Below are 26,717 nucleotides of genomic sequence, written 5' to 3'. Positions count from 1 at the left end.
CTTGTTATCTCAGATTCTCCAGCATCTGCAGTTCCTACTATCTCTATTTGAAAAAAAAACTGTTTAAAGCTTTTCTCCCCTCTCTAGTCATTGCTTTTCCCTTTCAACTTCCTATATTTTCAGTTTTCCTCTGTGAGAAACTTGTTATTGCAAACATAGCATTGAAAACAATATGATCTTTTGTTTGGTTGACTGTGCCATGCAGAAATCAGGCTCTAGTTACCATATTATTAGTGTTTGCTGGTCAGTTCAGACAAATTAAGAATCTCTATGGAACTGCTTTTTCTGTGACAGACATCACATTACTTAAGTGCCAGGATGTTACATCAACACAATATAACTATCAAATATAATATTGTAAACATCTGCCACTTATCCTTTTGATTTTCCATCCCAGTCTTGGACAAAGTAAATCTTTTTCTACACATCCTTTCCCTATTCTTGGAAGATTTTCTATCTTTTACTGTTCTTTGAATTCTTCAAGCTTTGCTCCTATTGTTCATTTTCAATGTCAGAATAACTTTTTTTTTTAAAAAAGGTTGCTTCTTGTCTTGGATTCAAGACCCTCCTTTGAACATTTATCACATTATAATCACAAGAATTTAAAATCAAAATTAACGTGCAACTCGAGATGACTTTATATGACAAAAATGTACTAGAACAGTAGCATAATGTTACATTAGTCACGTAAATGTAAATTCAGTGATTATGTACTTCCAGCAGGAAGTGGTACACACCATAAAACCAACTCCCTGCCCTGTTCTTCTTTTCAAGTACAGATTTCTACTGGGATTGCAGGCTCGCTGAAGTACTGTACCTCTATGTTACAAGATTTGCATTTCTATGAAACAAAATGATTCAAGGTTCCTTGGGGAACTGAAGGCTCGGGGAAGATTTGGCTGAAGTTTTCTAGATCATGAAGGTCTGGACAGAGTATATAGGGAAAAACTGCTCTCAGTTGCAAATGAGAATCAGAGGGCACAGCTTTACAGGACTTTGCAAAAGAAGCAAATACAGAGTGACAAAACAATTTTTCACACAGCAAGTCATTCAGCTTTGGGATACACTACCTGAAGGTGTGGTGGAGATAGATTCAATTAAAGCATTCAAAAGGACACTGCTTCTATTTTAAAAAATCGTCCAACGTACAGAGTTATGAGGAAAGGTCAGGAAGTTTGACACCAAGTCCAAATGGTCACATAACCGGTGCAGATAGGACAGGCAGAGTGGTGGTCTTCTGTTTGGTGACAATTATTGATATATTTAATAGACAGTGTACCCTGTACGAGATTTTTTGGTTGTTCAGGAACACTGCTTATGTTCATTAAAAGAAAATTAATTAAGTTTTTAGAAGTTTTATTCATTAGTTGACTGGTGGATATAAATTGTGATGACCCCGATCCAGAATCTGTAATTGGCTTTATGAATGACGAAAAAGACTTTTAAAAGTTTGCATTGATTTTAAAGGGATCATAGATGTTGGCATACAAGTGACTTCTGAAGCCTTGAAAAATTCCTCCAAAAATGTGGGTTGACTTATATGTCAAGCATAAAAGTGAAATGGTGGTCATCATTTGAAATATCATCTGCTTCTGACTCAAAGACTGGTGTGTCTTAAACTCCCTTGCACATTTGCAACACAGTCCATATTACATGATTGATCCCTTATGCCTAATTGTAAGGTACCAATTAATAAAACATGTATTTGTGAGGAGAAAACAGAGGCTGACTACTAAATGAGAGTTTAACATTTGGTTGGACATGTTACAATGCAGAGTATGTGTAAAATCATGATTATTGGGACTGAAACAAAATGGGATGGTTTTGTATGCTAGGATTTATGGTAATTTTCTTGAATAAGTAGAAGTAGTAGCCCATATAACCTGGCAACCCTTGACTGAAAGCAATATCAAATGGAAGACAGTTAATAAATGAGCGTCATGTGACTGGACGTAAAGGACAAATACAGACACAAAGGAGCGCTATAGCACAGTTTTTGAAGGATGAAGCCCATATTGAGACATGACTGCAGTCAGAGAAAGAGTGAAACATCAAATTTCTGAGAGAAGAAACTAATATTTTTCTATCAATAAGAGTTCAGTTCTTCTGTCTGATAGAAAATGAGATATGAATTCCAGAGACACACTGAATTGGTCTGAATCCTGGAAAGCCGTATGAATAGGTTGGAGATGTTAAAGAGCCAAGTATTTTCCCAGAAGTGAACTTTGGAAAGCTACTCCATCAGATTTGTTGATATCAGAGGAAAAGAGGATTGTACTAGCATGCCTTGCTGATGATCAGACTCATAGGTGAAAGCTATTGTTGGATAGGACTCCTCAAACAACCTGCATGAATAAAGAACAGCATGTGTAGTACTGTATAGCCATGCTGCGCCACCCATTTGTGAAGAATGATGAATGCATGCAACTGCATAAAATGTATCTTTGCTCATATATTTAAAGTGGAATTTACTTTTTTTATTTGAAGTATTTTTTATCTTTTAATTCATGTTTAATTTGTGTTGGCTGATTAATTTTAAAAGTCAAAAGGTACAAAAAGAAAACTATCTTGTTAGTAACTTCTTCATTGGAGATAATTTAGTAAAATTCCCCTTGGGGATCATCCCAAAATAATTGATTGCCAACCTAGAGAAGAAATATACCCTGGAAGAAGTACCATCCTGTTACTAACTACAGCTGAGAGCGTGTGAATATGCCTCGTCTCTGCTTTGGGTAGGACACTAAACCAAGGTTCCACATTTCACTATAAGGCAGTCATAAGGGAGTACGGCACTTTTTTTGAAGAAGGCAGGAAGTTCTTCTGGTATCTTGACATATATTTATCTATCAATAAACATTTCAAAACAGATTATAAGATTTTTCTCATTGTCGTCTTTGGGACATCATTGGTTGTCATGCTTTGCTATATTCCACTTCAAAAACGACCTCATCAGGACATCTTGGAATGTCCTGAGGGTGTGAAAGGTATCATAGAAAACAAGTTCCTCCCTCTTTTCGTTTCATAGTTCACGGAAAATACCTCATCCTGGAGAGTGGCAAACTCCTCTAGGCTGTGGCCAAGTTTATCTCTCTGGCGAGCTCTGTTGTGTCCATGAATCTGGATCAAACTACAAAATGGCTAGAAGAAATAAACCAACGGTTAATTAAGAACTCAGAAGTTTAAATCTTTCAAATCTTCCACCATGACTGTCAGTGTCACATACACAATAATATCCTTAAACTTCTGATACCTGAACAAATGAGATATATATAACTCATTAACATTTTATATTCGCTGATTAAGCTCAGTTGGCGAGATGATTAGCATGTGGTACAGGTTTACCAAAATAGCAGGGGTTCAATCCATAGATTCTACCCCTTCTTAAATATAAGGTAATATAAGCTGTAAGCAAATTCTCTCTCTAAAATAGACAGAGATGCCTACATTTCTCCTGGACTCTGGGTAGTTACTTACCTACCCTAAATTATAATACATAATACCAGTAATGTGAAAGTGCTGCATGTAAAGAGTGTTTTAATAAAGCTTTTGTGATAAGTATATACAGACTGTTTAACTAAAGAGGCCAACGTTTTTGGCGTAATGTTTAACAATGTCATTTTAACATCCTTTTGCACTTCCAGACATGGCCTGTATTTTATCTTCACTGCTGCTGTAGCAAAAAATATATTTTGCTGCAAAGGTAGGAAAGTTTTAATTATTTCTTTTAAAATAAATTCTGAGTACACTGCAGCAACAAATGGCCAAATGTAGGTGAAGGTATTTGTTCTTGATACTTAAATCTTATTACATAGTTGCAGGATAGCTCCATAAACCATTCTTCTGTATTTTCAATTTGGAAACAAGTAGACGTTATAAATATTGTAAATGGATGCTGAAGCTATTCATAATTAGTTGCTCTTTTTCATTTTCAAAATAAACACTGAAGCACTCTGCCAATTCTGTACAATGATCCTTTCATTCGCACTGTCATTGTGTTTGTATCCAGTCATTGAAATGGATCTGAAACTCCACTGCTCTATATAACCTCTGCTTCCGAACCACAATTTTCTTCCTAATCGTTTCAATCTTGTCACATACTTTGATTATTGTCATATTTCCCCTTTTGCTGATAAATTCAGCAAATCAGCAAGATTGTAAGTTTACTTCTATAAATTGGTCAGAGGGGTTCATAGATCATAGAAGATCACAGAATCCCTGCAGTGTGGAAACAGGCCATTCAGCCCAACTAGTCCACACCGCCCCTCCAAAGAGCATCCCACCTAGACTCATTTGCCTACCCCTGCATTTCCCCATGTCTAACCCACCTAACCTAAACACCCCTGGACACTACGGGCAATTTAGCACGGCCAATCCACCTAACCTGCACATCTTTGGACTGTGGGAGGAAACCGGAGCACCAGGAGGAAACCCACGCAGACACGGAGAGAATGTGCAAACTCCACACAGACAGTCGCCCGAGGGTAGAATTGAACCCGGGTCCCTGGTGCTGTGAGGCAGCAGTGCTAACCACTGAGCCACTGTGCCACCCCAATTCAAATTAGAAATAAAAAGCAGTTTTTAAGAATTGTGCTCAAAGAAAAGCCAGTAGCTCCATGAAGCTCAAAAACTCTTTCCGAGGTTGACAGAGATGACCAACATACTTCAGGATGAAACAATAGCTCAGAATTGCCTAGGGAGTTTCAACTTCCAACTGGTAATTCCCTGTTTCCTAGAACCCTGTGTGAATGTCTCTGACTCACAGCGAGAGTCACAGACAACAGATAGTTCTGCGGGAATTACTGAAATAATTACCCTGAAAATGTTTGACAAGATAAAAAAAAAACTTTGTAAAAATGATCCAACTCCTGAATAACTCCAGAACTGAACATCTCAATTATTCATATGACCATCCCCACTTCCCAATCACCTCTTCACCCACATTCATACACTCACCCATATTCAACCTGGACCTTTAATCTTACAATATGGCAGTCATTACTGTGAGAAGAAAGGAGCTGTCTTGCCCACCTCCACTCTGGTTCTAAAATATTGTGGTAGAGCTCTTGAATGGAAGTTCAAGCACAGTAGCAATCTGACAATAATTGCTGATCCTTGGAAGATCAGGGCCACTAATTTTTCATGACCTGCACTTATCTCTGAACACAGCTTTGCAGACAGTTGTGAATTAACAAGTCTGGATTTCACAAAATTTACCGTTGTCACAGCTACATTTAACAGCATGATTTTCAGGTTCCATTCTTTTCGAAGGCAGGTTTGGTGATAACATATAACATTACTAATGGATTTATTCTTGCAACAACACCAATCCTACTGCTCGTCATAGCATGAGCAATGTTTAAGAAAACAGCAGTACAGTTGTCCCACTTGGCAATTCTGATTCTATGAAATTATTCAGTAGTATGAATACTTCCTTTCTCAATGCTTAGTTTGTTAATACCTGAAAAAAAAGTTCTAAAATTTCCCCTCACCACACAATTATGCTAATAATTGTGCTGTACTATCAACATCCATTGTTTCTTTAAGCACAACTGCAAATGCTTCACATATACAAAGCTTATCAAATTCTCATTTCATTTCTTCTCAAGCACTTTGATTCTTCTGTAACATTAGAAAGAGATATGGCCTTCAAATTTCAAGCTGTATCTTCATTCATTGTCACTTTGTACATTTCTAAAGCACGCTTTGCTGATATAGGACTGATAATCTGAAGAGGACACAAAATAAATGGCTAGCAGAACAGGAATAACTGTTTCCATTGGCTGATAGCACAAGGACTAAAGGACAAAGATTTAAGGTTTCTGACAAAAGTTGCAAGGGGTTGTGAAGAAGAATTTTTTTAATGTAATGAGTGGTAATGATCTGGAACTCCGTGCCTATGAGGGTGGTGGAATCGGAAACAATCAATGATTACAAAAAGAAACTAGATGGGCACTTGAAGAAAATTAACCAGCAGGGCTATGGGGCATCAAACAGGAGACTGAGCCTGACTGTACAGTTGGGAGAAGAGCAGGCATGGACTTGATGGTCCAACAGGCACCTTGATGTTGGGAATGATGCTATGACCGAGTTTTCTTTCTTTTAGAAATCCGAAATGCTGTTAAAACGGATACTTCAAGGCCTTTTCTGGAACTAATGTTATATATGAGTTTTTAATGACTATTGTTCTTTCTCTTGATCAACTCTAGTGATTTGTTCAACTCTAGCCATCTAGTCAATTTGAAATGACTGACCCCCTAATCGCATAATAGTTTGTTACAAATATTTCATTTTTGAAATAATTCACACATGTATGATCATAACTCATGAAACCACCAAATACAATGAGGTTCTCACCAATGGTCTCCTTTACAGATGACTGGCAACAGCTGGTTTTACTTCTCAGTGCAGTGACATCACTTCAAATTCATAACATGCAGTATAACTACAGTCTAGTCCAAATTATATTTCCCATCATGTGCTGCAGTCAAATCCTTTTATTAGTTTTCTCTTTCTGCACATCATGCTCTTAGAAAAGGGTGAGGCCATGTTTAAACTGGCTGTTTGTGACCAGAAAATACTACTTTGATTGGTTCATTAATTGGGCAACATGTGATGACTGTATGTGAATCAACTGCATATTCAGACAAATTTGAAAAACTCCTGCACCAGTATAGTGAAAGCTGGAGTTGCCTGATGAATTGATGGGAAACTACCAAAATAACGGTCAGAGCCACAGGCTTGCAAATGTGCTACTAATGATTGAGTTTACAAAGTAGACTCCTGGAAAAGTTCTGTGGACCCCAAGGGTAAGAAAGTCCCAGTTTGAGAATGACTACATTAAACAGTAATATCCACTGTTTCCAGGGGGATAACGGAAAGAGTTTAATGGTAAGTGAACAAAACATCTAGTAATGAGTACGCAGTCCAGAATTGACCCAAATTTGATGCCTAGTTCATGCAATAATTGCAGCCAAGTTTCAGTAGAAAGGTTAAGCTCTTTGTTAAGAAATCTATTTTTCTCAGGAGAGTCACTATGTGGAGAGATCGGAGAACGGCTCTAGAGATCAACAAGAATACATCAAAAGAAACAAGCAGTGAACTTTCACAGATGACTGTGGCAGCGTGGTGGCTCAGTGGTAAGCACTGCTGCCTCACCACGCCATGGATCTGGGTTCGATTCCACCCTCCGGCAACACTCTGTGCAGAGTTTGTACAATCTCTCCATGACTGTGTGGGTTTTGTCCAGGTGTGCCGGTTTCTTCCTACAGTTCAAAGATGTACGGGTTAGCTGGACTGGCTGTGCTAAATTGCTCATTGTATCCGGGAATGTGAAGGCTGGGTGGGTTAGCCATGGGCTGGGTCTGGGTGGGATGCTGTTGAGAAACTCAATGGGTTGAATAGCCCGCTCCACACTGTTGGGATTCTATGATTCTGTGACTGACTGTGAAATTACAAGCATCTCTGGATACCCAAAGACATAGTGAGAAAAAGAGAACTCTGAGGCTGGTACAGTAGAGAAGAGGAGCAAGTTAAATAGCCAAGGCTTGCAAGAGCAAGGCAGTGAATGAGGTAAGACTGAAAAATTAAACTGCATTTATTTCAATGCCAGAGGACTGACAGGTAAGATAGATGAACTCAGGGAATGGTTAGGAACAAGGAACTGGGATATCATCGTTATTACAGAAACGTGGCTCAGGGAAGGGCAGATTTGGCAGCTTAAACGTTCCCGGGTATAGATGTTACAGGAAGGATAGAAAGAGGAGCAATACAGGAGGGAGAAACAGTGTTTTTGGTTACAGATAATATTACGGCTGTACTTAGGGGGGATATCCTGGGAGAACATCCAGTGAAATTATAGTCAGTGGAACTGAGAAACAGGAAAGAGCTGATCACATTATTGGGATTTGTACTATCGATCCCCCAACAGTCAGTGGGAAATTGAGAAGCAAATTTGTAAGGAGATCTCAGTTATCTGTGAGAATAATAGGGTGGTAATGGTAAGGGATTTTAACTTTCCAAACATAGATTGGGGCCGTCATAGGGTTAAGGGCTTGGATGGAGAGCAATGTTAGGTGTATACAAGAAAATTTTCTGATTCAGTATGTGGATGTACCTATACGGAAGGAGCAAAACCTGACCTTCTCTTGAGAAGGAAGGCACAGCAAGTGACTCAGGTGTCAGTGGGGGAGCACTTTGGGATCCTAGTTCTATTAATTTTAAAATAGTTATGGAAAACGATAAACCGGATCAAAAAGGTAAAGTCCTGAATTGGAGGAAGGCCAATTTTGACAAGATTAGGTAGGAACTTTCAAAAGTTGATTGGGAGAGGCTATTTGCAGGTAAAGGGATGTTTGGAAAGTGGGAGGCCTTTAAAAATGCGATAACGAGAGTTCAGAGACTGTATGTTCCTGTTAAGTGAAGGGCAAGGCTGGTAGATGTAGGGAATAGAACAACATGACATGGCATGGCAAATAATATAATAGAATATCCTTTATTATCACGTGTACTCCAGTACAGAAGTACAGTGACTGCCTCTAATGGTGTCACGTGAGGTGCAAGTACCTAGGTACAAATCTTAGCTACAAAAAAAGAGGAATAAAAGGAAAAAGTAGCATTACTTAGTGTTTAAACAATAAGTCAGAAATAAATAAGGAATACTGGATGACAGAGAAATTGAGGCTCTCGTCAAGAAAAAAAGACGAAGCATATGTCAGGTATAGGCAGCTGGGATTGAATGAATCCCTATAGGAGTATAAGGGCAGTAGGATTATACTCAAGAGGAATTTCAGGAGGGCCAAAAGGAGACATGAGATAGCTTTGGCAAATAGGGTTAAGGAGAATCCAAAGAGATTCTACAAATACATTAAGGACAAAAGAGTAACTAGAGAAAGTATAGGACCCCTTAAAGATCAACAAAGCAGTCTATATGTGGAACTACAGGAGATTGGTGAGATACTAAACAAATATTTTGTGTCAGTATTTAGTGTGGAGAAGGGCATGAAGTAGAGAACTTGGGGAAATAAAAAATGATACCCTGAAAAGTGTCCATATAACAGAAGAGGTGGTGCTGGACGCCTTAAAACTCAACCGTGGATAAATCCCCAAGACCTGGCCATGTGTATCCCAGAACTTTGTGGGAAGCTAGGGAAGCAATTGCTGGGCCTCTTGATGAGATACATGTATAATTGATAGCCACATCTGGGGTGCTGGAAGACTGGACGTTGGCTAACATGGTGCCATTATTTCATAAAGGTGGTAACAAGAAGTTAGGGAACTGCAGACTGGTGATCCCGACCCAATAGTGGGTACATTTTTGGAGGGGATTCTGAGAGACAGGATTTACATGCATTTGGAAAGGCAAACACCGATTAGGCAGTCAACATTGCTTGGTGCATAGGAAATCGTGTCTCATTAACTTGATTTTTGAAGAAGTAACAAAGAAGATTGATGAAGGCAGCGTGGTAGATATGGTCTTCAGCAAGGTGTTTGACAAGGTTCTGCATGGTAGACTGGATAGCAAAGTGAGATCACATGGAATCTAGGGAGAGTAAGCCAATTGGATACAAAGTTAGCTTGAAGGTCGGAGACAGAGTGGTGGTGGAGGGTTGCTTTTCAGACTGGAGGCCTGTGATCAGTGGTGTGTTGCAAGGTTTGATGCTGGGTCCAGCGTTTTTTTGTCATTTATATAAATGATTTGGATGTGAATATAGGTGGTATGGTTAGCAAGTTTGCAGATGACACTAAAATTGGTGGTGTGGTGGACAGTGAAGAAGGTTATCTCAAAGCACAACGGGACCTGGATCAGATGGGCCAATGGGCGAGGAGTGGCAGATGGAGTTTAATTTCGATAAATGTGAGATGTTGCATTTTGGTAAGGAAATTCAGGGCAGGACTTATGGTAGAGCGCTGGGGACTGTTGCCAAACAAAGGGACCTGGGGTGCAGGTGCACAGTTTCTTGAAAGTGAAGTAGCAAGTCTTCAGAATGTTGAAGGTGGCATTTGGCACGCTTGCCTTCATTGCTCAGTGCATTGAGTATAGTGGTTCGGATGTCATGTTGCGGCTGTGCAGGGCATTGCTTAGGCCACTTCTACAATACCACCTTCAATTCTGGTCTCTCTGCTTTGGAAAGATGTTGTTAAACTTGAAAGGGTTCAGAAAAGATTTACAAGGATGTCACCAGGATTGGAGGATTTGAGCTACAGGGAGAGGCTGAATAGGCTGGAGCTCTTTTCCCTGGAGCATTAGAGATGGAGGGGTGGTCTTACAGAGGTTTATAAAATCATGAGGTGCACAGCCATAGGGTGAATAGCCAAGGTCTTTTTTCCAGGGTAGGGGAGTCCAAAACTAGAGGGCATAAATTTAAGATAAGGAGGAAAGATTTAAAAGGGACCTAAGAGGCAACTTTTTCATGCAGAGGGTGGTGCATGTATGTAATGAACTGCCAGAGCAAGTGGAGGAGGCGGGTGGAATTACAACAATAAAATGGCATCTGGATGGGTACATGAATAGAAGGACTTATAGGGATATGTGCCAAATGCTGGCAAATAGTACTGATCACTTAAGCTATCTGGTCAGCATGGACGAGTTGGAATGAAGGGTCTGTTTCCATGCTGAATAACTCTATGATTCTAAACAACCTGTTCTGAGTACACATCTCTGGAACAAGTGGGACTTGAACCCAGGTCTCTCGGTCCAGGGGAACGGCCTCTATAACTGCACCACAAGAGGGCCCCAGTAATGTTAAATTGACCAGATTATCAAATCAGGCGATTCCCCACTCCTCCGTGTGATCCTGACATATACAGACACACCCAATCCCACATCCATAGAGTCAAACAGCTCCATTGATTTTAACTCTCTAGGTTCATGTAAGAGATAGTAAGAACTGCCGATGCTGGAGTCAGAGATAACACAGTGTGGAGCTGGAGGAACACAGCAGGCCAGGCAGCATCAGAGGAACAGGAAAGCTGATGTTTTGGGTCTGGACCCTTCAGAAATGGGGGAAGGGGAAGGGAGCTCTGAAATAAATAGAGAGAGGAGGGGTGGAGCTGGGGAAGGTAGGTGGGATGGTAATAGGTAAGTGCAGGTAGGGAGTGGTGGGGATTGGTCAGTGAGGTGGGAGGAGTGGATAGGTGGAGAGAAGACGGAGAGGTCAAGGAGGCAGGGATGAGAGGGAGGGTTGGTCATGGGATGAGGCCGGGGTGGGGAGATTTTGAAAATAGTTAAGTCCACATTGAGACCATTGGGTTGTAGGCTCCCAAGGCAGAATATGAGGTGCTGCTCCTCCAGTTTCCAGGTGACGTCGTTGTGACACTGGAGGAGGCCCAGGATGGACATGTTGTCCAGGGAGTGGGAGGGGGGAGTTGGTGGTTCGCAACTGGAAGACTTCCCCCTCCCCCATTTCTGAAGAAGGGTCCCAACCCAAAACGTCAGCTTTCCTGTTCCTCTGATGCTGCCCGGCCTGCTGTGTCCCTCCAGCTCCACACTGTGTTATCTAGGTCCATATAAGAATGTCGTTTCCATGAGAGATCAAAGGCCAGCAATATCCATGGAATCATCTGCCAGGAGAGAAAGATTAGATCGAACAATAAAGAAAGAAAGGATAAGGTGTAAGCAAATAGCAAACAGCACTAGTAGAAAATAGTTGTGTTGAATTTAATGAAGAATAAGAACCTAGAAACATTTTTTCTAAAATAACAAAATTGCTACCCTTTGAGAAATTTCAAAGATTATGCACCAAATGAGGCAATTTACTTACCCGAACACAGTGAGTGACAAATGAGTCTATATAATCCTTAGCTTGGTGATTATTGTAAAGGCAACATCTGAAATTAAACAAAAATGGAAAAATTAGGACTACAATATTCATTTATTTTTACAAGACAAGAATATTCAGAAAGGACTTTTCTCACAGTTTAGGCTTAAATTTTTTCCAGATACTGACAAACTAACAGGATTTTCTGTTTTCATTTAAGTTAGATGCTTTCTCATTTCTATTCAAACTAAACAGCCTGACCAGCTCAACACTTTGAGTACGATGCTTTTTGGTGTCTTGAGAATGTTTTTAGCACTTCTCTATCAAAAGGACATCACTTTTCAGTTGAGAAGTATATTCACAGAAAATTTAGACTGTAATCCTCTTTCTCTGGTTCATTCTTGAAGACTAACTTTACTTGGAGGTTCGTTGCACAGTGCATCTTCTAAGCAGACACTTATTATGTCAAAGTCTAGGTGCTGAGTCTTGGTACTGTAGTGGCATCATGATTAGAGATTGATCCTGCTCTTATATAACAGCCAGACTTGTAGCATATGGCCAGCATTACTGGAATAGTGGGTAGCAGCTGGTGTTTCTCTTCCTCAACCTGGTGCAGGGATACTGTGTTTAAAAACATTCAGCTCAACACATGATACTATAAAGTATATTCAAATATTTGTCTCATCAAACAGCACTAATTTATAAAGCAATGTCCAATTTAGTCCCTGGTTAGTCAGGATCAGATTAATGCAGATAAATTGAAGGGCGTGGGGCTGGCAGACATTGGTGATAAGGAGGGGGTGGAATAATGGAGGGCTTTAAAAACAAGGATGTGACTTCTTTAAAAATAATTGAGGCATTGCTTAACTGGAAGCTAATGTAAGAAAGCGAGGTTTCTTGTAACTAAAAAAAAAGCAGAATGTTGAATGTTCAAGTTTACAGAGGGAAGAATGTGCATGGTCAGCCAGGAGTATATGTTCCAATTGTTGGGCCTTGCAGTCTCAAAAGGTATGGATGTGGATTTCAGCCACAGATAAGCTAAGATAAGAGAGGAAACAGCCAATGTTAGAAGTGAAAGTAGGCAATTTTAGTATGTAGTCAGTAATGCATCTCGGGCTCAAACATGTGACCAAGGTTGTGAGCAGCTGAACTTAGCCTTAAATAGTTGCCAGAGATGGCATCTGGAGCATGGGAATGGAAACTGTAGCGTCAGCTTAAGACAATAAGCTGCAATATTGTCGCTGAGGTAGGTTTCAAAGAATGCTTTAAATGGGGAAAGCAAGATAGAGATGCAGAGAAGTGTATGGAGGAAACTTCAGAACTTGGTCCTGGACACCTGAACTGAATACATGGAGTAATTATAATCAGGGAAGTCCAAGAGGCGGAATGAGTGCAGATACATGGGGGGGTTGGGGCCTGGAGGAGAATACAAAGAAAGGAGGAGTGAAGTCACATAAGGATTTGAAACGAGAATTTTAAAATCAAAACATTGCTTGATAAACAGTGTAGATCAGTGAGCACAGGGTGGCAGGGGAAAAGGATTCAATGAGCTCAAAATACAACTAGATTATTGGGTGACCTTAGATTTACAGATGGGACAATATGGGCAACTGGCCATCATCACTGGAACAGTCAAATATAGGAGTATTAAAAGGTGAATGAAAATTTCAGCAGCAACTGAACTGAGGCAGATGTGAATTCAGACAGTTTAATGAAGTCTTAGCACTGGCACCTATGTGATCAGAAGCTCATCTTTGGGTCAAAAATGACACTAAGATTGCAGACAGACTGGTTTAGTCTCCGAATCTTGCAAAACAGAGGGATGGAATCAGTGTTTAGGCAAATGGAGTTTGAAGTCAGGACCAAAAACGACATTTCAGTCTTCCTGATATTTAAACGGCAGGAGTTTGTGCCCATCCAAATACTGGACATCAAATAAATACAGTCTGATAATTTAGCAACATTGGAGAAGTTGGAGATGTAGTGCTGAGGCAGAATTGAAAGTCATCAATGTATATACGTAAACACCGTTGTGCTGTTGGATAACATTGCTAAGGAGCAGCACATTGATGAAAGGAGGGGAGGGGGGACAAGGATAAATCCTTGGGAGACACCAGAGGTAATGTGTGGAAGCTCGAAGAGAAGCAATTCAAGCAAAACCCTTTGTTATAATTACACAAGTAAGAATGGAACCAAGTGAGTAGTTATGTCCAGCTTATACTAAAGTTTATTTCCAGCATTTTAAGTCAATTTGTGAATTGCATTGGAATGGCTCTACTGAACATGATAAGCAGCAATTTGTTTATTTAACATGAAGTTCAGATCAGGAAATGCAAAAAATATTGCTCTTAAAAAAAATCACAATATTTTAGTTACTCACTTAGATGAAAGCACAGGAGGACTGACAAAATATCTCAAAGCATCTTTGATCATATCTTGCATCAGATGTATACCAAACACCTTTTTGTTATCAACCAAGAAAGTTGCCTGCAACAAAAATATTTGAGATAAATGTAAACTAACTGTAATAATTTTTGTTTCAAAATTATGTGTGGGATATTCAGGTCACAAACGCACCATAACAGATACCTTTGAATCAGACAAATCAACTTAATTTTTAAAAAAAAGCTGTCCTGCATAAATTATTCAATACAGTACTTAAATTGAGGTAACTTTTAAAATTTGTGCAAGTTTGTTTGATTTTCAGCAGAAATCTCCATCGATAGTACATAACATCCAAGTATAAGTAAATATGCAAACACAATGGAAGTGCAATCTTTTGAACATTGTATAGAATACGTAAAAGCTTACATACCTGTAACAAAGACCTAGACAGCACACAAGGCGACTGTTCACTAAATTCACAGAAGAAGTCCTACAAAATAAAATGTTTAAAAACACTCCAAAAATAACCTGAAGAGACAAATTTCAAATATTTTGAGATGAAAGCAATCTTTAAACACTCATGCATATTGTTAAAAATGATTTTGTTTATGACAGCATTTCTCTATAAAATGTTTTTTGTGCAGATGGCCATAAATGTTTTGTAGAATCCTCAACTGAAAAAATGTCCACTCAGCCACTTGATCAACTGTATTTTTTTCATTGGTTAAAATAAAACCTGTTCAATCTAACAGAATAGTTGAAAACAATTTGCAAGTTATTTAACGCTTATGAAGATGAAAGCTAAATTCATATTTTCGGTAAGGACACTTCACCAAGAGTCCATGCTTGAAATATTATTGTGTACTTGTTGTTTGTTTCTACAGTTTTCCATTTTAATTGATACTTCCAGCATTTTCAGTTTTTTACTTTTTGTTCCATTTAACAATTGTGTTGCTATCCAAACAAATGTACAAGCCAATATTCAATGATTACAGAAAGAGGGTCAGTCTAGTTACTGTGGTTATGCCTTGGCTCCAAAGATCAAAAATCAGCTTTGATAGCTCTCTATGTTGCTGCAGGTGCCCACATGACAGAATTGTCATCACTGGGTCACTATCCTAGATTTTCCTATCTAACGCCACAATGTGAGGACAATAACTATTATGACCATGGCTCTTCAAAGAGAAGGCCTCTTGCAGTAATTAGGAATAACATGCAAGTGTGGGCCTCACTAGTGCTATTCACACATCAAGAACGATAACTAAAAAGTTAATCTTTTGACAGATAATCACAAAAACAGCACTGATGGCAGCTGTGATGAAGCCTGTAGGCTACTCTGCCAACTAAAAGAGAAAGAGTGGCACTTTCAAAAAAGTCTCAGGCAAATTGAAAAAAAATCAAAGAAAAAGCAGGGATAGTAGGAACTGCCAATGCTGGAGAATCTGAGATAACAAGGTGTAGGGCTGGATGAACACAGCAGGCCAAGCAGCATCAGAGAAGCAGCAAAGCTGACGTTTTGGGTCTGGACCTTTCTTCAGAAACACCCGAAACGTCAGCTTTCCTGCTCCTCCGATGCTGCTTGACCTGCTGTGTTCATCCAGCTCTATACTTTGTTATCTAAAGAAAAAGCAGGATTAGATTTATACTATAAAACTGCTTTATAGAAGATTTACAAGCAGCTGGGAGTGATGAAAGAAAACAAAAAAGAAACAAGGATCTCAAAATAAATAGTTTTAACCTGCATAGCTGAAAAAGTATGAACAATTTCCCGCAGTTTGCTTTTCATTGAGTCCAGGAAAGTGACTTTGTATAAATTACTTGACTTTTTTTTGTTTCTTGGTTCAAAAGTGAGAAACTATTTTACCACGGGTACGAAATTGCAGGTGTTGTGTTTTGGCAATCACACCGCAGTTCATTTCGAGTTTGCTTGCATCCGTCTTTGCTTCCCCAACAACATTGGCATTGCATAGCAAAAAACTGCTTTACTGCGCTGTTACAAGTTGGTGGCATAAATACAACTCCTGTTTCAAAGGATGTTTTATATTTCAAAGTCAGTTTATCCCCGAGAATCATCTGAACAGTTAAGAGGTTTTAGGAAATTATACATAAATATTGAACTTACCAAAATATTGTGCAGGTTTGTCAAGTTGACAACCTCACAAACCATTTTTATTCGCTCTATAAGTTTAGCAAAATAGTTGACCATATCCTCTCGTTTTATAATTTTTGCATAGCGAGGGAACGTTGGAGGTAACAATCTCTGATTGACCAGTGGTTCAAATCCCATCATTATAGGATGATCTATCAAAAATACAAAGTCATTGTTTTTGCTTCTGTATTTATTTGTTTAAAAACATACAACTACAGTTTTAAAAACACTAAAAAAATTATATCATCAGTGTATCCACTTCAGATAGAAAATTTTAACAAACCAAATTAAGAGCCAAGTAAATAAAATAGAGATGCAGGGCCAGGTGATGTGTTGTACCTGCATGTTGTGGGAGCTGGTGAACTCTACTATGGTTCATAGTGACCACATCTGTACCAAGTGTTAGTTGGTTGAGAAACTCCATCTCGGAGTTGGAGTCTGCACTTCAAACACTATGACACTTCAGGAAGGGGAAGAGTTACATTGTTTCAGAAGGCAGTTAAAGTCCTTAGATCGACTACCTTGAATGTGGTCAGTCGTCAGAGATAGGAGGGTATGACTATGAGCGAGGCATGTAGAAGGACCCTCAGTTCTTGAGCTTGTCTAACAAGTTTGAGATTCTTGCTTTCTGTATGAACGAAGTACGGGCTGTAAGGAAGATGAGCAAACTGATCGTAGCACCATGGTCCAGGGATCACTCGAGAATGGGGAGAAAAGAGAAATGTGGTTGTAATCGGGGACAGTATAGTCAGGACAATTGACACTGCTCTCTGTGGCCAGTATTGGGAATCCCAAAGGCTATGTTGCCTGCCTGGTGTACGGTTTCAGGATCTCTCATCTGGGCTGCAGAGGAACTTAGAGTAGGGGAGAGAAGGTGAAAGATCCAGCTGTTGTGGTCTATGTAGGTACCATTGACATAGGTGGAATGAGGAAAAAATGTTCTGCCGAGGGAATATGAGAAACTAGAGGCTAAATTAAAGAGCAGAACAAAAAAAGATAAGAAGCTCCAGATTACTACCTGGCATGGGGTCAACAAGGTTAAAGATGTAAACTTGTGACTCAAAGGTTGATGTGGGAGAAATCAGGTTCAAGTTCAGGGGACATTGGCACCAGTCACTCAGGAAGGAGGGAGCTGCTTTGATGGGACAAGCTCAACATTTATCATACTAGGACCAGAGATCTGGCATAGCATGACTGTAGCTAAGGGTTTAAATGAAATAGTTGGGTTTTGGGTTCAGTTGCATGGAAAATTAGAAAATCAAAGGTAAAGGAGAAGGTCGAGTTGCACGTTAGTGATGGGGCTGATTGTTACCAGAAATTTAAAAAGGACAGAATGTGTAAATACCTTGTTGCACCAAGGAACCATAAATGTGTATAGAAATTTGATTAGAAAACAAATTTAAACCTATCTTTGCATCTTAATGTATGAAGCATTTGGAATAAGGTTGACAAACTGACAGTGCAAATCGAGGTAAATAAATATGATCTCATTGCCATTACGGAACATGGTTACAAGATGATTAAAACTGGAAACATAACATATGGATATTTGACCTTTCAGAAAGACAGGAGGGCATGGAAAAGTTGGTTGGGTAGCACCGTTAATAAGAAATGAAACGAGGATAATATTATATACAGAGAAAATAAGCTACAAGGGCAAATAAGTGAGAAATTATAAAACCAGAAGAGCTTCTTTAAATACATAAAAGGGAAGAGAGAGGTCATTGTGAACATAGGCCCCTTAGAAAATTAATCTGGATCAATGGTTATGGGGAACAAGGAAATGGCAGAGGAGTTAAACAGATAATTTGCAGCAGTCTTTACAGTGGGAGATACTTTGAACATCCCATTAATACTAAAGAATATGGTGTGAGGAATGAAGTACCATCATGATCACTAAAGATATATTATTAGAAAAACTATTGGGACTAAAGGAAGATAAGTCCCTCTGCCCTGATGGCTTGAATACTAAAGAGGTAGCTATAGAGATAGTGGGTGCATTGGTTGTATTTTTCCAAAACTCCTTTGATTGTGGAGAATTACCACAGGAATCCAATACTGCCAGTGTGATGTCCACATTCAAAAAGGGAGGGAAGCAAATGCAGGTAATTACAGGCTGATGAGCCTAACATCTCTATAGCTGTAAAAGCATTGGAATCAATTGTTAAGAAATTAATAGGACAACATGTGGAAAATCCAAATTTAATCAAGCAGAGTCAGCACAGCTTCACGAAAGGGAAATTGTGAGAGACTAATTTATTAGCTTTCCAAGGAAGTTTCAATCAGACTGGATTGGGGTGGGGGGTGCAGAAGATGTGTTGTATTTGGACTTCCAGAAGGCGTTTGGCAAGGTACCTCACAAAAGTTTGTGTCATAACATCCTATGGTGTTGGAGGTAGTACACTGGCCTGGATACAGAACTGGCTAATTGGCAAGAAACAGCAAGTGGGGATAAGGGGTGCTTTTGCCCGAGACCAGTGCGGTTCCATAGGGATCAGTGCTGGGACTGCAACTGTTTACAACATATATTAATGACTTTGAAGGAGGTGAACATACTGTAGCCAAATCTGCAGGTGACACAAAAATAGGTGGAAAGGTAGGTAATAAGATGATACAAATGGTTTAAAAAGAAATTTTGATAGGTTAAGTAAGTAGGCAAAAAGATGGCAAATGGAGTTTAAGGTGGGAAAATGTAAAGTTGTTCATTCTAGAAGGGAAAACAAAAGAACAGAATGCAGAAAAACGGCAGAAACCTGAAAAACAGAAGGACTTGGGGTACTTGTGCATGAAACACAAAGCTAGCACACTGATGCAGTAGATAATCAAGAAGGCTAATGGAACGTTGGCCCTTATTTCAAGGATGTTGGAGTATAAGAGTAGGGAAGTCTTACTGTGGGTGCTAGTGAGACAACTTCTAGAGTTCTGTAAGTTCCCTTACTTAATGAAAGATATTATTTTATTGGAGGCAGTTCACAAAAGGTTAACTAGGATGATCCATGGTATGGAGGGATTGTCTTATGAGCAAATGCTAAGCAGGTTGGTACTCTACTCATTAGAATTTTGGAGAATGAGAGGTGATCTCATTGAAATATACAGAATTCTTAAGGGACTTGACAGGGTAAATGCTGAGAGGATGCTTCCCTTCATGGGAGAGCCTAGAACCAGTCAGCTTGGTCTCAGAATTAAGGGGTGCCTATTCAAAACAGTGAGAGAAGATATTCCTCCTCATCTGAGTTGAGAATATTTGTAATTCCTTGCCAAAGAGATGTGGAGCAGAGTCCTTGTATATATTTAAGGCTGAGATAGGTAGATTCTTGATCAGTTGGGGAATCAAGGGTAATGGGGAAAGGGCAAAGAAGTGGGTGTGAGGAGTATCGTGCCAGCCATGATACACAGCAAGCTTGAGGGGCCAAAAGGCCTCCTCCCATTCCTATTTCTTATGGTCTTGGGTATAACCCTCATACACCAAGCTAGGAAAGTCCAAGCTTGGTATTAGTGTGTTGCACAACCAAATATCTTGAGCTCAAGGGCCACGTGCAATGTTTAGATCCTAAATTCTCGTGATAGAGTTTGCTGACACCAGTAGATAATGAAATTCTAATTTCAAAATTATGCACTACCAAGACAGAAGCATCAGAACAGCCCTTTCCAAAATTCTAGGCTTTTAAAACTGAAAAAAAAAAAGAAATGAAAAATATAAACCCATAACTCCTCCAGTTTTTTCCACTGCACCTGTCCTACCACACAAGCCTCAAACTCCAAGGATCCAGTGACACTTTGGTCAGAGGTCAACTGCATTCCTAGCTGTGACCACTGTTCCCTGTGGCATTGCTGGGATTGAAGAATTGCCAGGTTTCTGACTGGATGGCAGTTCGTGGAGGCAGGATATGATGTTTCAGAGAGCTGGAAATCATAACCTCAAGCAGATAATTATCAAATTTATGTAAAGTTCAGTCAAAGCTTTAGGGCCAACGGTAATGCATTTGTACCTGGTATTCCAGCCAATGGGCAGGACCACTGACTCTGCATTAAATCCCAGCTTCTGGTTTAACGCAGTACTGTTTCAAGGAACGTGTGAAATAGCTACAATGTAGAAAACATTATTTTGTACCTCCTTTTGTAGTATCATTTTGGGCCTGAATGCCATGGTGGATGGAGTTTTGTACAGCAGGTAGAAGATCAGAAGCTTGAGTCATAAGCTTCTGGGCTTCACTTATTGCACTCATCTAGAAAATCAAGGTACTGCATTAGACTTTAGTTTTAGTTTCAAACTTTCTTCATCATTATAATGTCAGTGATCTACACAAAACTTATTTCACACAGTGCATCAAAACAAAGTTGTCAGCCTTCCACTATATTTCTGTCTATGAAATTGTACAACAGCAATTTAAGTCGGTGCCGGGGGGAAGATGGGCACATTTTCGGAGAATCATTGTATACAGCATCTCACCTCTCCTTGTTCTCACCTACAGAAATAAACAATATTAACAGTGCTGTGGATCAGAGTAACTATGAGGAAGTGCTTTTTGAAGTCTATTTTATAGTCCTGAGAGCAGTGCATTGCAGTCAAAAGGCTGCATGGAGAATATCAGGGAGAACAAGAGCTCTACAATAAAGAAAACAATTATGCAATATCATGAGACACCTTATCAACATTTACCCATCCAATTTATAATGCAGGGAAACCTCCTTCTTATTGATGCTACAATGTTACTTAGGCCATTGTGTACAAAAGCTAAATCACGTGCATACAAATGTGCCCGCTAAGTGGCAGGGGCTGTATTATATCAATGGACTGAAATTTGATACACACTCTTATTAGTGTCCAAATCAGCCAGCATATTCATGGGAAGAGACATGCCAAGAATGTGAATTTCTAGAATATGACTGATTTACACCACTCATCTGTTTGCTTCACACAAGCAACATTCAAGTCTCTCCTATTACTTTTAAGAACTTGCAAGACTTGTGGAGAAAGTTTCTCTACAGATACACTCACTCAGAGATAAGACTGGTACAGTCAATGAGTGATAGAAATGTACAGCATGGAAACAGACCCCTCTGACCAACTCGTTCATGCTGACCAGATAGCCTAAATTAATATAGTCCTATTTCCCAACATTTGGTTCATATCCCTGTAAACACTTCCTATTCATATACTGAACCAGATGACTTTTAAATGTTGTAATTGCACCAGATTCTACCACTTTCTCCTGCAGCTCATTCCATACATTCACCACACTCTGCATGAAAAGGTTGCCCCTTACGTCCCTTTTAAATCCTTCACCTCTCACCTTGAACCCATGCTCTCTAGTTTTGGACTCGCCTAACCTGGGGAAAAGATCTTGGCTCTTCACCCTATCCACACCCCTCAAGATTTTATAAACTCCCAAGGTCACCCACCAGCCTCCGACACTGCAGGGCAAGTAGTCCCAGCCTATTCAACTTATCCCTTTAGCTCAAACCCTGGCAACATCCTTGTAAGTCTTTTCTCTCTGAATCATACATTTGAATTCAAGCCCTACTGTAGGGATTGAACACCGACATCCCAGTGCAGTACTGAGTGAGTGTTCAATCCCTACCAAGAGCTGCTGCTTTTCAGATATGATGAAAGCGAAGGACCTATTCAGTCTACTTGGCAGATGTAGAAGATCCAATTGCACTATTTTGAAGAGCAGCAGGGGAGTTATCCAGTGTCCTGAACAATATGTGTCCTTCAAACAACATCGCAAAAGAACAAATAATTACCAAACTGCTGTTTGAGGGAATTTGCTGAATGCAAATTAATTTCTGCAGTCCCTATATTACAGCAGTATCTATACACTTACAAAAATAAAATTATAGTAAGCATGCATACTAGAATGAATTCCATGCTGAATAAAATGTTCTTCAATGAATTTCATGTAGCATTTGTGAAACATACTTTCATTTTATGCATGCCTATTAGCCTCTAATTTAAATGACTAGACACAAAGGGAAACATTCTCATTCCATCAGACACATTTAAACATAAATGCCCATTAGGGAATACTTGTATTATATAAACATCGAATTTAATTTGTAGGCCACCAGATTCTATTTCAATTGTATTGAAGACTATTTTCTTTGTGTGAAAATCCATTATAAAAATATTTATGTTCATATATACTGAGCGGAATTTTTCCATTCTTTAGCAAAATATTATTTCCAGCAAGCTTCTGAGGGGTTCCCCACCATGACCTGTGGTGACTCTCCTCATGTGATCTTGCACTGCTCACCTCACTAATTATGCAACAGGCTCTAAGGCACTCTTCTCATTCAATGCAAAGACTGAAATGTTCACCATTGCCAGGCACTTGCGCCATGGACGCCATTTAAAAAGAAAAACAGCTGTTCAATACTTTAAATGATGCATGCTGGGAACTGTCCTTCTTAGTCTGCTGCTCCACCATTATTGGTGACAAGATGTCACAGAAAGGGCAGTCAGCATCCTGCTTTGGAGAAAGTAACCTGGAGGTGCTGGTGGATGGGGTGTTAAGAGACAAGGGATATCCTCCTTCTTGTGGACTGTCAACGGAGGCCCCAGTACCATTCACAGCCCAGATAGCAGCGTGGGTGCCATTTCACGCACCAAGTGAAATGCCAAGTAGTCCTGGAAGGTGGTCAACGATCTTCTGTAATCCTCAACGGGAAGTACCACTGTTTTCTCCCCATTCCTCACACACTAATTCTGCCACTATACAGCAGCATCACTAAGGTTAATTTGACCACAACTTTCACCATAGCATGCTGCACTCAATAACTCTCATCCATCTCGTGATCCTAAACTATTAAACCTTCCTGCCCTCTGCACCTTCCACTCACTCATTTGGGACACCTCACCATATCTGCTGCTCCTGCAAAACCATGAGCAGTTCTTCCATTCACTTTCATCAAACTCAATCCCTCTCTTGGTCTCACAGCAAGAGAAAACATCTCATTATTGAGTAGTGTGTAACAACAGTCAGCAATGTGGTTGATATATCTGTAAGGAGACCCTTGAGATAGCTGGGGAGGACAGGGACTGCTCATGTGGACAGACTGAGACTGAGACTTCCAGGTCAAGACAAACCAGTCAGCTTCAACCCCAATTGCACAACTAATGGCTATCTATTCCTAGCAGGCACTTGGAACATTTACACAGAAATCACTCCAAACGTGTCAGCCACTTGGGCAATCAGTTCCTCTGCCACATCTGAGGAAGAAGCCACACAGCCCTTAGGGAATGCACCAATAAGCCTTTCTCCTACACACTTCACTAGTTCAGAGACTTTTACCTCGCTAGTTCTCTATCTACGTTAGATTTGGGAACGCTTTCTAGCAGGCATATCTCTGCATCTAGTCAAGAAAGGAACGCCCAAGGTCTCTGGCACTCAGACGACAGCCAGAGACCAGACATCTACTCTACTTCAGGCAGGAGGGGACCCCACGGTGTCAGCCATAAATTACTTCATACGTATGCACATGTAGTTACAGGAACAGGGCTGTCATAAACACTTGGTAAACTGGATTGAAGGTTGGAGCAGTCCACTAACACGGTCTTGTACTATGCTGGCCTCTGACAGCATTCGCCTTGCTGTCTCTATGGACAGGTTGAGAGGCGCCATAGAAAACCAGGAACAACAAAATGTGTAGGGCAGCCAAAAACACTCTCAGACTTGCACTCCATGGCTTCAGCCATCAATATCCTTTTAATCATTGCCAAACAATTTCTTGTTGGTTGAAAATGAGAATTTTAAATTTCATTGCTTCAGTTGGGATGCTGGAGATTTTTAATATGTCAAGTGTAATTTTTTTATTTCTCCTGCCATTTCCTTTTATTTCCTTCAATTTCTTTCTGCAGCTGATCTAACTGGAATCCACATTATTCCCTTCCCCGTTTCTTAAGTTTCTTTCCTCGATCCTCAAATTTAATTAGTCTGCAGATGAACTATTGGTCCCACCATTCGCCAAGGTCCAGGTGCCCTGTTGGCTTAGAAGGGCTCATAGTTCATGCCATTTGCAACGCAAAGATGTGTTTCAAGAGACTAATGGTTATCTGGGATTTCAACCAAGAATACATAATAACGCATGGTTGAGAGCCCAGACAACCATTAGAGTGATGAAAAACTTGATCTCCAGCCTGGTTAGAAGGTTGGAATAGATCTTTTAAGATGTCAGATTTCCGAGATGTAGAAGTTGGAAATCAGCCAAACAATGAAATTTTCTTATCCCTGCTTTAATCCATGGCCTCTGATTTATCCTTCTCCATTTTTTCTCATTTACCTCGAGAACAGGTATTAGGCACTACATGACTAATGGAGAACATCCACTGTGGGCATTTCCAGCAGGTTTCCTATAGATGATATTCAAGAAAGGAACTGGTGCATATGTCAACCGTACCATCTTCAAAACTAAAGTTGCTGAGATCAGTATTGAAAAAGAGTGTACATAAAACCTAACATATTCACAGCCATTATGGTTCTGACACATGCTTCATGAGCCATTTCAGCCTTTGGATTAGCCCTTGCTTGCATTTTCAATAATAGAAAATAAATCACTTCTAAGGTTCTGTGTTTTCAATCAAGCACCAGCACACGTTTGAAAAAGGCCTCTATCAACATGCCAATAGATAAGAAATCCTGTAAAGTGATGAAAACTTGTGTATTGACTTCAGTAGATCCTTTGCTCTTAAGCAGATTCAATTTATGAAAATTATTCTAGAAACAAGTATTTTGTTCATTTTGATTATGTTGAAAAGCCCCCACAAATAATATGTCTCACCTCTTTCTTCGTAAAAGCAATCAGGGCTGTCAATAATAACCGAGTAAATTTTATCCTACTGAAAACTGCTGTACATTGTTGATGCTGAAACATTAGAAGTAGTCATATTAGAATTTCAAGTATCAAAATGGAAATATTTAAATCACAATTTTAACAGAGGCCGAAACAGGATTCAATTCCACCCCTCCTCTCTCTTCATGTAAAGGAATTAAACAAATTTTATTCCCAATAAGATTTTCAAGTATAACCATTCTTTCAAAGCTATTTGTGTTAGAAATTACAAAATCTGGGTAACTGATTAGAATCAAAGTGATTCATACAAAATCTACAGTGCTGAAAGAGGCCATTCAGCCCATCAAGTCTGCGCTGACCATCCGAAGAGCATCCCATCCAGACCCACTCTCACCCATCTCCACCACCTCACATTTACTACAGCTAATTCATCTTGCCTCCACATCCCTGGACATTATGGGCAATTTAGCATGGCCAACCCACTTGCACATCTTTAGACTGTGGGAGGAAACTGCAATACCTAGAGGAAACCCACACAAACAAAGGGAAATATGCAACTACACAGACACCCAAGCTGGAAGTGAACCTGGGACCCTACCACTGTGAGGCAGAAGTACCAAACACTGAGCCACTGTACCGCCCTTAGGCGCACTCTTGTGCAAGTTTATATTACTGGATTTTCTCCAGTTTGTCCTTTAAGTTCTACTCAAATGTTTTTGAAAGGTATGAAGATCTAACAAAAGTGTGCAAAACATGGGCTGTGGACAAATTCATCCCTGAAAGACCACAAAATGAGTTGGAAAATTCAATCACGGGACAATCTCAGAACACAACTGATCAAATTGGTAAGGAAATGCACCTCCAATGACAGGCTGGTTATGGCTTGCATTTTGAGCTCATAGGTTCACTGAACCTATCAGTGATAAATATGGTAAAGAAACAACCTGCCACTGGAGGAGCAGTGACCAGTTGATTAAACAATAAAGAAATTTAACAGAATACTGGAGGAGCCTTTTGCTTAAGTGAGTGTGATGGAGCAGGCTTTTGTTGGGGTCTTTCTGCTGGACTGGGGGTGGCACGTTGGCTCAGTGGTTAGCACTGCTGCCTCACAGCGCCAGGAACCCGGGTTCGTTTCCACCCTTGGGCGACTGTCTGTGTGGAGCCTGCACGTTCTCCCAGTATCTGCGTGGGTTTTCTCCGGGTGCTCCGGTTTCCTCCCGCAGTCCAAAGATGTGCAGGCTAGGTGAATTGGCCATGCTAAATTGCCCGTAGTGTTCAGGGATGCGTAGATTAGGTGGATTATAGGGGGATAGGTCTGGGTGGGATGCTCTGAGAGTTGGTGTGGACTTGTTGGGCCGAAGGCCCTGTTTCTACACTGTAGGGATTCTATGATGATTCTATGATGATGTCTGAGGAGCCTTTTGCTAGGGCAAACTTTTATTAGATCCAAGGTAGTAGCTGGGAGACAGAGGCCCTGAGGCTTCAAGGGAGGAATGGCAAGAAGGTGGCTGTGAGTGGGAGAAGTGGAAGAAGTAAACAAGGGATAGATGACAAATACAAGGTGGGTGGGAGATAGGGGGCAGTTGCAAAGGAGAGTAAACAATTTTAAACCTGTCAACAAAAGGAAGAGAGAT

General features: G+C 40.0%; 1 protein-coding gene across 1 annotated transcript in view; it reads right to left on the bottom strand.

Annotated features, from left to right (window-relative positions):
• Positions 1-2,934: 2,934 nt before the first annotated feature.
• LOC109920470 (N-alpha-acetyltransferase 35, NatC auxiliary subunit) overlaps positions 2,935-26,717 on the bottom strand; it is a 48,887-nt gene continuing 25,104 nt past the window's right edge. Inside the window, exons 10-16 of the mRNA XM_048593435.1 lie at positions 25,072-25,155; positions 20,402-20,516; positions 16,264-16,442; positions 14,572-14,631; positions 14,137-14,243; positions 11,760-11,826; positions 2,935-3,138 (exon numbers count right to left, since the gene is read on the bottom strand). Coding sequence (XP_048449392.1) covers positions 2,950-3,138; positions 11,760-11,826; positions 14,137-14,243; positions 14,572-14,631; positions 16,264-16,442; positions 20,402-20,516; positions 25,072-25,155 — 801 coding nt within the window. The 3' untranslated portion in view covers positions 2,935-2,949. The remainder of the gene's footprint in view (positions 3,139-11,759; positions 11,827-14,136; positions 14,244-14,571; positions 14,632-16,263; positions 16,443-20,401; positions 20,517-25,071; positions 25,156-26,717) is intronic.

This window comes from Rhincodon typus, chromosome 3 (assembly GCF_021869965.1).
Source record: "Rhincodon typus isolate 14 chromosome 3, sRhiTyp1.1, whole genome shotgun sequence".
NCBI classification, from domain to species: Eukaryota; Metazoa; Chordata; class Chondrichthyes; order Orectolobiformes; family Rhincodontidae; genus Rhincodon; species Rhincodon typus.
Note: the sequence above shows the minus strand (reverse complement) of the source record. Positions and strands in the feature narration are given on the sequence as shown.